This window comes from Rhynchophorus ferrugineus, unplaced genomic scaffold, assembly GCF_030347505.1.
Source record: "Rhynchophorus ferrugineus isolate W39M unplaced genomic scaffold, kcgeb_rfMv2 rfM2, whole genome shotgun sequence".
NCBI classification, from domain to species: domain Eukaryota; kingdom Metazoa; phylum Arthropoda; class Insecta; order Coleoptera; family Curculionidae; genus Rhynchophorus; species Rhynchophorus ferrugineus.
Window position 1 is genome coordinate 37,955,922 of NW_027472581.1, and position 12,551 is coordinate 37,968,472.

Sequence of the window (12,551 nt, forward strand, 5' to 3'; positions counted from 1 at the left end):
TCTTAGCTTTATATGCAGTGGTGGTGAAATAACATTATTTGGAGGTACCAATGATTTTTGGAGGACATTCTTTTCACCAACTTTAAGACTCTCGATGACGAACTATTTTGGTCCTATTTTGGTACTGGGTCTCTGTTATCTCATAGACACAAAAAGAAAGGAAAATTGATAAACCCTGCTTGTTGTACCAGTAATATGTTTTTTTTATCGCCTCACACCTGCCATTCATTGTTTTTATATTCTAATTTGCGAAGAATCAATTTCAGGTTCATGTGGCTTTCTTTGAGTTATACGGAAAGACCACCCATAAGAATGGAAGCATAAAACATGGTTTTTATATTGTAGAGCAGTAGCTTGTTTTAATTATTTATTCCTAACAACACTTTCAAATCGTTCCCTTATTTTTTTTTGCGTTTGACTGAATGTATTTATTTTAATATGAACTCAATAAATACGATAAAAAATTGATCAACACTTTAACATTGTTGCTGATAGACGGAGCTCTTGAAAAATATACATTTTCTTCATTACTTTAAATAACTGTCACTAAGAATTACCATCAATATTAATTAAAGCATCAATATGGTCACTATTAAATGTTTCCCGAAGAAGATTAGTATTTTTACAGCCTTTATTGCATTGTAATGTAAGCTTTGTTTTAATAAAAGCTTCAATGGCAGTTACTTTGATATACTTGAAACTGATAATAGAATAATTCCGCAGTCGCTATAATTTCACTAACCGAACAATAATGTGCATTTTTAAAAGGGGAATCAAAGAGTATTTGAGTCAAGAAGTGACGTCAGTTGGAGTTGTTAAATACACGACAAATAATAAGCTTTCTTAAAATAAAACTTTTTAAAATAAACCTGTCCAGTCACCATTGTTTTGATATTTTGATAAAATATTATATATTACAAATGAAATTAATTAATTACTTACCAATGAATATTGGGAAAAATTAAGAGCTAAAATTAAGAACATTTTAACTATAACAAATTTGTTAACGTCGATAAAATATTAGATATTACAAATGAAATTAATTAATTACTTACCAATGAATATTGAGAAAAATTAAGAGCTAAAATTAAGAACATTTTAACTATAACAAATTTGTTAACGTCGATAAAATATTAACGCACAATAAGAAAATGAGTGAATTAATTAGTACTAATTAAACAGCCTTAAAAATAGCCCTAAAACAGCTTATTAAAATCATAAACTGTTGTGAATAAAATTGACATATTGATAGTGATATGAAAATGTTATCGCAGCAAAAGCCATGATTAGAAAGGTATCCATGGTAAAGTCAGTTTGACAGATGCACATTAGTTGAAATTGTATATATTAAAAAACGTAAAAAATATCTTTTTGATAGGGTTTGTTCAACATCGCTTTTTAGTGCATATATACGGCTAAAAAGTATTGTATTCCTTTCATTTCCTGATTTCGTGATTATGGGTCAATAAATGAGCCAGTCAGTTAGTCAGTAAATGGTATTTCGACATATTGGTTTATATTATATTGCAAGTTGAATATTTTCATGTGCACAAGGTGAATTTTTGAAATATTTAACGGTATCAAAACAAACTAGCAAGTATGATTAGAGTTTGTCGTATCTTAGATTTTTTCAAATTCTGGGTTGTTGATATGTAGGTACCACTTTGATTCTGAATCAGAAGAAAAGGCCATGGAGTGATTTACATTCGGTTCCTGTACAGAAAATATTAGCGTCAATTTTTTAGAATATGAAAAACGTTTTATTCGTTTGTTACCTCCGGATTGGTAAAAGAATAAACATATATTTTTATTACAATTTTGTTTTATTATAAAAATACCAGATTTATATAAGAAAGACATCATTATCCGTCAAGATCTTTCTGTCCTCAATAAAGTTTTTCGCATGAACGATTTTTAGTTCATTTTTAGAATTTCCGAAAAACAAAAAATCGGAGATTGTTGACGTAAAGGCAATGAAGTTTAGTAAAATAATACTAAAAAATTAAGTCATTTTTTGGCAATAAATACGTTTTTATATTTCGATTTTGTGAAATTTCCATTTCACTCCCGCAAACTTATGAACTATTTAATAATTTTAAAATTTTTGGTTTAAAAATATTTGACTGCACAGCAATGTTACAAACGTTCAAATTTTAGTCTATGATCAACAAGAAATCTTAATATTTTTTAATTATCCTAATCATACCAGAAGTCCGCAAGTAAATACAATATAATTCATCAGACGAATGCCACTCAACGAATATTAACTAACCGGGGAATATTCAGATTCCTTCTTTCTAGGGAATCGATTTGAGCGAAAAGAAAAGGCGCATCATATATCTAAAAATTGTAACAAAATTTCCATAATCCAATTCAAAAAATGGCCGACCCAAAAAAAACTTCGCCAATATTTTCGCTTTAATGGAGTTTGACAGACAAACTAATGATCACAGCGGCGCCTAGGCGTCTGCGACCTCTAGAGCTCGGTCGTCTTGACGTTTATTCGATAAATTTTCTATGACTTCGACCCATTAAGATGAACGATACAAGTTAGCGGAAATGTAAGTCGAACGAGAAACTTAAACTGCTAAATCGTGAAAAATATTCAACGTGATGCTGATTAATATATGAAGCTAATAAACAATTTGTATAAATTTTAATATATGAAATATAATTTCTAAATTTATCAGTATATTCATTTTAGCTATAAGAAAATATTATATTTTGTTTAAAAAATATTTCATATAAATCAGATGGTAAATTCGTAAAAATTATGACTTTATATCAACATATTTTTCTGATTAAATGATATGTCTCGCCAAATACACATTTGGCATATGTGTAAGAGCGAGTTTCTATTTTATAGAAATTTATTAACGGAAGAAATTCACAAATCGTAATTCCAGTATTTGTGGTATATGCAGTGCCATCGAAGGTCATCGATATATTCGCACATTTTAATTTTAGGGAAATTTGTGTATGGCGAGAAGGTTTCAATGATAATGGGAAATGAACAAGGCGGGTTTGCTGCTTTTTTTTCACGGTTTATGCCTGCAACGATAGAAACAATTACCGTGAATGCCAACAGTCTTGAGCATTTTTTGTTATTGCCTGATAATATCTTGACATGCCCCTGTCACGGAAACAGTAACTTAAATCCAACGTTCGATTTCCGTGACTGTTCACTTATAAAGTCGCAAAGCTCAGAGTTAGTATTTTTCATTTTGTATTGATTTTTACTAATTTCTTGCTCTATTCAACTTTACAAGTTAATGATGAGTTTGTTCACAGATCATTTCAGTTTTCTCTATTTAATTACGATTGATTCTCTATTCTTAATTGACTCTCAATTGATTTTATTTGATTCTATTTATTGCTTTCGATTTTATACATTTATTTTAGTATCTTAATATATTATTATCATTTACTTTTAAATTAAAAATAATAGTATACTTTATCGTTGCAAATTTAAAGTACAAACTATAACTATTTCTATGTTACACAATGATGTCAAAGTGAATATCAGGCGCTGATATTAAATTTTTGGATTATTACTAATTTGAAGCATACAATAAACGCCACTGACAGAATGCTGTGGTTCTTGCCGGCGTATGGTCACAGCATGTCTAGCGTGTTTCTTCTGGGCTTTCTTTTGTACGCATTGCATTTTTATTATATTTGGAGTTAAAGGTGAGCTAGTATCTAACTTTGTGATTATTTTACATGTACACGAGTGATGCCTCCTCTAGTGGCAGTATATTCGCCTGTTTTCTCGTACCTTGAATCCCAATACATGTCGACTATTGTTGGTGTTGAGGACAGAAGCGGGTATGTTGCGTGTTTTTTTTTTGCGGTATTCAGTTCCTTCGTGGACATCGCGCTGTCGCTTTTACCTCTGCACCAACCAAGTCGGCGTGTTATGGTTGTTATTATATTATCAATACCATTATTTGTCAGTATCATTACCTATCAGTACAATTATTTATAAGCTCTGTCACTACTACTAGTTATCAGTAACATTAACTGTCAGTATCATTATATTTCATTATTACCTGAAAAAAAAATCTGTCCTAATAATTATCTATCCTTGCTATGTTTGATACGAATTAATTATATTTTCTCTATTGTCATTGAAAATTAGATGTTTAGGTACGTTTTCACCTTTTCATTATTTTGTGGTTTTATGTTATCCTTTTATGATCCAATGTAATTTATAGTGATATACCGTGATTATATAGAAAAAATATAAATCGGTAATGAAAATAGCAGATGAATTTAAGACTAATATAGATATAAGGAACATTTTATTAAAGATAGAATAATCTATAACGTTTGACAAATTTTATAAAGATAAAATAACTAATCATTATGTTAATTTTGAGATATTTAATACAATAATAACACTAAATTGAGAGCTAATAAAGATATGACGAAACGAGAACATGTGATAACCAGCCTGCAATGACTGCAACATGTGCAATAATAAGACTCCGATGCCTGAAATCCCAAAAGTTATTCCATGAAAATGTCACAATAGATGCACAGTTTAAGAATAGATTCAATGATGTAGCTTACAATTATTTGGACTTATTTGTTAAACGAAGACATTTGAAGATACAGAATTTGAGTAAAAAGCTTGGTGACTTATATTTACTATTATAATAATATATTATTTTTATTTATTAGGATATTTCTTCATGTAATTAAATATTTCTCAATCAGTTTTATTTAAACTTTTCTTTAATGATGTTGTCCAACAAATAATAATTGGTAATCCTAAAAAACAGAATATGAGTTTAAATCGAACCAAAACATCATGGAAAATCGCTTCCGTTTCAAAAATACGTTGAAATGTTTTTCATAATGACTGCAACATGACAATATTGGGCTATACGTTATGAAATCTGTAAATAGAAAGTGTTATCCTACGTGTCGTATTTACCGAACAGTGCCCCTTCCAATTATTTAATTTTTATACAAATGGCAAAAAATTGATGAGTGAAACACCAGCGACTAATGATTTTCACCAATATTATGAAAAATAATTATATATTAAGATATATATAATCATTATTACATATATAAGTATTTGAATAAAGTTATTATGTTGAAAATATAGAGGGTAAATTGCAAAGTTGTTCTTGTCCAATTTAAATATTTTCTAGGGCCATTACAGTTCGAAAATTGGATTTTTTTTCGGGAAATTAAGCCGAGAACATGGTGGAAAATTACCAGCGAACAGGGCCGAAACAAAAAAGTAGGAAGAAAATACGCCCTTTCGGTTCGAAGATTCGACCTTGATAAGAATCGACGACGGGAAATTATGTTTTCCACTTACCTTACTTATCGGTACGACCGCCTGTATATCGTCTTTGTGGATCTCGAATCGAACGGTCGATTTTCTACCTTCGCTTCGGTGACTTTCTATCTCGATGTCGTCTTGATGAGGCTCGAAACGGGCTGTCCAAACTATTTTCGCTCCCTCGTAAGAATCGGTCGCGTCTTCGGTAATTTCCAGTAACCAAGTAAATAATTCCATTACTCTGAAACGAAATAATACATTAGGAGAATAAAGTTCAATCTTATCTATTATACTTTATACATTGCGATTAATTATTTAAATATATTAATTATTAATTATATTATTTATTTTTATTATATCATATTGTTATACATTGAAAACGACTAATTATATTCCAATAAACTAACACTTGTTAATAAATCTTAAAATAATCGTTTTCTTATGGTAATAAGAAAATGTAAAGATGTATTTATTAGTTTAGGAAAATTCGAACTGATTACTTCAGCACAAATCTTTGTCACTTAATTATTAGCCGAAAATTATTTTATAGCTTGCAGTAGTATCGATTTAGCAGCTTTTACGTAAAAATCTAAAAGTTATATTTCAGGTAACTACTACATGATCTAACAGCAAAAACTCTCAGAATGTATCCTAGCCTTACTCACACACTATTATAATAAATAATCTACACAAATCTATATATGTATATATATATATATATATATATATATATATACATGTTATATCGCATGACTGATATGGCATGCTTACAAAGACTGCATGTTTTGGTTAGACGAAATAATGTGAACAGGAAAAGGTTTAGACATAGGAGATTGGTTTATATTAGAATAAGATCGCTGTTCAACAGTTGCCACTTGTTTTAGTAAAATACCATGGTTTTAAAGTAAATTAAAAGTTTTAAACCCTTAACATTTTATAACTAGGGCATTTAGTAGGATTTCGGGAGGATTATAAGGCTCTTTTGGATTAATTTTGGAATTAATCAGAATCTAATTATGAATTATGAAAATAATATAAAATGATACTGGATTGGCAATCATCGCTGTTATTCGAAGCATTCCTCGGCTGCATCAATTCTATCTCTATTTTGCCATATTTTATGTTGGTAGTTAAGTGAAATTTGGGCTAGTATCGCAGCTGAAGCTGTAGAGAAGTCTGGGGAAAACTGCTAGCCAGAAACTATTACAATTAGAAAACATCCATGCTTTGAACAACACCTCTAGCCCGTAGATTATTGGTACATGAATTACAGTTCAGGGTGTAAAGTTATTGTGTTTTCATCCTTTAAAAAAGTCAAAACTAGTGTAATTTCGGTTACCAATGCGCGGTGTGTCGGTAACTACTCTCCGGTCTACTGTGTGTATCGAATACTAACGGGTGATGTAAAATAGATTTATTTCAGAAATCTTAGAGCGAGAAAATCATGGTTATCACCTGGCTTAAGGTGGCCCATCGACTGCAAGACCAAATCGCTTTAATCCGAAGATCATACTCTGTATCTGGTGGGATCAGGTTGATGTACTGAACAGAAAATCTGAAGAAACGACTAATAATCATTGCTACTGAAAAAATATTAGTTTTATAACTGTGCATTGATCGAAAAATATGCACAATACGTTCAAAGACATTATAAGGCAATTTTTTAGCATGAGAACGCGCCATCTCATATAGCAAAACTAGCAAACTAGAATTATTGAAATTACTTGGATGGGCTTTATAACAGTTGCCCTACTCTCCATACGTGGCTTCATCTGACTACGACCTTTTCGCATCGATGGGGCACACGTTTATAGAGCAGCACTTTGCCGATTTGAGAGAAGTTAAAAAATGGCCCGATAAATTGATTAGCTTAAAGGAGAAACTGTTTTTTGGAATAGAAAAATATTTGAATTAGCAAATCATTTAAATTAAATAGCGTACAAGCGTTGAAAAATAGAAGTGATAATATTGGTAGGGATAGGATTGATAGTAGTTTAACATAAGTAGATGTAAAAGTTGACGTTGATTTTATTTGATTTGCTATTGTAATGTTTATATATTGACAAATACATTATTTATTCATCTTTTCTTCCAAAATTTTTTAGGATTGAATATATTTATAAAAGGTTGATATTGAAGATTGATATTGTACCGATAAACTTGAACCTGATTTTCAACAGAAGTTTTAGGTTAATGTGTGAATTCAAAGATATTTTGTTCTATTTATATTAACTATATTCTTCAAATACACATATAATTTGCAAGTACTGGCAACGTCGCAAACTGAAATTCTTGTGCGCATGCTAGAATCATCCAAAATTAGATTATTGTTTATAAATAATGTTTTGTTTAGCGAAAAAAAAAACTAATCAATATAACATATGTGAAAAAGTTTGATAATATTTTATTATTATTATTTTATCGTTCACATTTTCTAAATCTATATGAGCACAGTATCAATAATGTGTTAACGGAGCATTATAAAATTAGAAATTGATACGTAATCGAGCGGAATTAGTTTGTGTCATCTAAGCGACAGTTCCGACAACGCGAACGCTAAAATTAGACGTTGTCGCACCGCGAAATCATATTTCCTGAACGATCGATAGACGAACGCGGACGTGCAGACTGGACGACGCTAGCATCCGAATAAGGACGGCAGCATTGTTGAAGCAAAATGACGAAGAAACATGGAGACATGGCCGTAAAATGTTGAGAGTCCCGCTAAAGGGGGCTACGAGATACACATTCGAAAGTAGGATTTAGTGGGTTAATATTTCATTTTGTTGAACATTTACACATTATCTCTGTCTGTTTCTGTCTTTCCTTCTCTTCCATACGGGGTTTAGGAAAATGTATTGAAGCATTTGATGTGTAAATTTACGCAACATTCTTTGCATTTAAATTTACTTTATTAGAGGAAACTGAGCAACATTTTGCTGAAAAAGTTTGTGATACTTTTGGGAGATACAATTATCTTAGGATAACGAAATTCAAATTTATTACTGGATGATTAACAACAACGCGCGTTACACAAAAGTTTCGAGTTTGTTATTGGCTGACAATTCATAGTAATTATAGCTATGTAGTAAACACTAAAATTTATATTTTTATAATAAAAGATTAATTATATATAATTATATTTTTATCATTATATCAGTTAAAGGCTTGGCGTTTAGGATAATTTGAAAATAGGTTATAAAAATGTTTTAAAAACGTTCGTATCAGTGTCACTCCATTCTCTATCCTCATTGAATTTTAAAATCTCTTTAGTATTCATTCCTTCACACGTGGGAACATCTGAGTAATCAACATGCCGATGCTCTAGCTAAACAGGAACTTCCAGGGACCCTCTCATACAAATCGCTTAACCGCATTTATTTCCTTCCCTCTATTAGAAAATACATTAACAATACCCTTCAATGCTACTAGTCAAACTTTACGGACTACAAACTATTCCAGATTAAGCCAGAATTCTTTACCAACCTACCAAGTGACGATATCCACTCAAGACTTAAGCCATTATAGTAAATTGATTCTACTAGATTTGGCCATTGTCGGTTCACTCACGGTCACCTAGTGAACATAGATAAGTACAGAGAGTTCCATGATAGTTTTGTTACCAGTTACCACTAACTTCTATTACCATTATCTCGCTTAATTTCGGTTAAATCTAATAACGGTCGGACAGACTATAGATGCACTCTTACTGCAGACAATACGAGCATACTGGTAGGTTTCCTCAGGGAAATCAATTTCATCCCTAAAATGTAACAATTTTACTGCTTTCTTATTGAACCCACTGTGTCTAGTACCGATTTTTGTTTAGTGTTCATTGTGTGGATACCTGCACCGAGTTTTATATGCTTCTCTTTGATATCCGCTATTTAGCTCTACAAGACGTCCCCAGTTCCCAGGACATTAAGTCGGTTATGCATCATAGGATGTTAAAGTGGTTTAACCAAACAATATACCTCATTTATTGTATTTGTTTTTTTATATGTTGAAATTTAGTTCTGTATTCTACATATATCAACAAAAAAAAATTACCTATAATCTATAACTTTTATTTTCCATAATGTTGAGATTAAATTTTTGAGACTTTAAAATTTTGATTAGTATAAAATTAATACCAATCCGTTAATTTTTATTATGTAGTTTACTTTTGTTATGCTCCCTATTCATATAGTAAAATGAATTAATGTATAGTAGCACCTTAAACACATTGTTAAAAGTTACTAGAACACAATATTGTTGAACTTACTAAAATTATAAATAAATAAATACCCTGTTAATTTTATGACTTACATCGATGCAAAGTTGCCAGATTATTGTAGCAAAATTTAATTTCAATGTATTCCCATAAGAAGAATTACTTAACTTTATTTAAATAGGGGTTCTTGGGAGATTATAATATATTATTCCTCTAAGAAATCGGTTTCTGAATATCGGTACTACATATTATTTCAATTGAAGTAACACGTGTTTACATCCAGATGAAACCGAGTGCGCTTGTCGTAACCTTATGGTTCTTGCAATTCTGTAACAAGAAAATTCACCAGAATACCCATCTGAAAATTGAAAACGAGTTTCTCTGTGGGTCACCTTGTAAAAGTGTTTGAAACATTCTCTTTAATTATAATATAAAAATGCTTTCTTGTATTAAATTCTATTGCAATATGTTTTTACATGCCATACTTGAACATAAAAACGTTCAGATTTAATTTTTTTTAAAAATTATTTCGACGGATTATTAAAATTAATTATTTCCATTAAGTTTGGCCCTATAATCTTTAAATAATTTTGTTAGTACTTCTTATTATATAACACATATTTACATATTGATTATGAAATTTTGTTAAGGGATATATTGTTTGTATTTAAATAGAGCGCTGAACAAACAGGTTAACTTAGTTAAACCCATTTTAAACATTAGAGGGTCTAGGTTCGTTAGGTCCAGATCATTTTGGAATAATATTCAATTATTCGAACTTTAATTATCAAACAATGTTCAGAATGTTAGTTTGAATAATGTTTATACTATTATTGTTGATATTATTGTCAAATTAGTTGCAGTCGCAAAAACTTTTATTTAAAATTTTAACGTAATTATGATTGTTGTTTATTATAGATATAACTGGCATTTCATTGTAATATTAGTCATTGTTTTAAAATTATTATTAAAATATTATTATATAAATATTGGTATAAATGGTCAATAAATATTGAATTATTAGTAAAATTATTAAATTGAAGATATATTAATATTAACGTTCTCTTCAATTCATATTTTATACAACTTATATTTTTTAGCCACAATAGCATAAAATATCAATTTGCAATCAAAGAAAAACACTTAATTATAGACCAAATTCATGGAATTACGGGTATAAATGAAAGGTCATAAGATGAAGTTTCTTTCATTAGATTAGATACTTGTTCTATTGTCTTTTTAGATGTGGGATGAAATTTGTAGACCAAAGTGTCACACTGACAGTTTTCAGAATCGTTAAAATCTTGTAGTTGTAGATATAGAGATAAAGCCCTCATTATTGAGCATGTGGAATTGAAAGGAATAAAAGCGGAAATGTCACAGGGTAGTGTGTTGCGATGAGTTATACAATTAAAATTTCTTGTTGCAACATATAGCTGCTGATGATACGATGATAAAAGGCTGTAGGTATAGACAACCAGGAAGCAGCAATGAAATTGTCAGTCAATAAAATTAACAATTAGACCAAGCAATTGACAGTAGAATATTTAGCAATGACATTAAACGCCAAGCTGCGCTGGAAGGTTCATGTAAAGAAGAAGAAAGAACAACTGAATATTAAATTTAGAACAATGTACTATATTATATACCATTAACCAGACTATAAAAAAAATTGTCCACAATAACGAATAAAGAAAAAGCCTTTTTCACCATGTCAATATTAGGTACTTGACAACGGCGCGAAGAGGACTAGCCGTTTGAGTTTTTACAAAAATAGTACAGCGGCAGCTCCATAAAGCTAACATTCATGGAAAGGCTGTCATTGCGCAATACTTTAGAATGGAAGCCAACGCTAAGCTGCGATAAAAGTGGTGTAACGATTGTAAAACCTGGACACTTGGAAGAATATGGTATGATGAATCATCGTTTACATTATTTCTTACCGTGTTTATGTATGGAGAAGCCCAAAAGAAGAATACTATCCGGACTGCGGATTTTCTCCAGTCAAGCATGGGGAAATACACTTATGATTTGGATAGAAATATCGCGGTATTTAGCTGGCCCTCTTATTGACATCATTGCTAATCAAAATCTAGATATCCTAAATAATGAGCTCTTAATATGACTAACATATTGCAGCCAGAGACTGTAATATTCCAAGATGGTAATGCGTCAATACGCACAGCCATACAGGTTCAGTCTTGGTTTGAGGAGTATCGTAATGTCATCTTCCTTGGCCAGCATATTCGCCAAACCTACTGAATATAACTGAACCGTCACGGGGAGTTTTAAAGCAGATACTGAGGAGTAGATTTCCCTCTTCAACATCACTGAAGTAATTGGCTTATGTTTTGGTACAAAAAGTAGACAACATTCTGTTTAGACACCTTACGAATCTATTTCGCGAATAAATGAATCCGTTTTAAAAGAATATGGGGACTCAACGTTTTAATTCTAAATAGATATTGTGTATGTTAGATGTTCATGCTATTTTGTCCACCCCTTATGTATTCTCCAGGAACCATACGTTGTACACGCAAATATCATTTAGTTTCTATCAAAATAACTTGGTTATCATTGTTTTGTGGTTATGATTGGCGGTGATGGCCTCATCACCGGCCACCGCCGTTTGCGGGAAAATACGAAGCAGCTATTTGTAGGTTGGAAATAAACAAAAAACAGTAAGTTTTTGGATATATGTTGCCACCTGGTGAATCTGGTCTGGGATCAACAGAGAAATTATAAGTACTAGTGTTCGTCCGGTGGAAGAAATTCGACCATGACTTATTCAGTTTAACATATTTCTCTCCATATCAATCTGCAGAGCCATATCAATCACTATCAGTTCTACGGCGAGAATAATTTTTCTTAGGTGTTCTGTGTTCACCAGACATCAATTTATATCAAAAGCTGCTTGCAATAGTATAAATACCTTGTAAGCACAGAGGACAAATTCTTTTCATTCCGGAATGATGTTATTAATCTATATTAGAATGAAATTTTCGCCTATGTCGGGTTTTTCATAGTAACACAAAA

The 12,551-nt window shown here is 30.9% G+C and overlaps 1 protein-coding gene across 3 annotated transcripts in view; it reads right to left on the reverse strand.

Annotated features, from left to right (window-relative positions):
- dtn (transmembrane protein 132C dtn) overlaps positions 1-12,551 on the reverse strand; it is a 419,781-nt gene that overhangs the window by 72,023 nt on the left and 335,207 nt on the right. For all 3 annotated transcript variants that reach the window (XM_076397494.1, XM_076397493.1, XM_076397491.1), the window contains one exon: positions 5,339-5,543. In XM_076397494.1, coding sequence (XP_076253609.1) covers positions 5,339-5,543 — 205 coding nt within the window. The remainder of the gene's footprint in view (positions 1-5,338; positions 5,544-12,551) is intronic.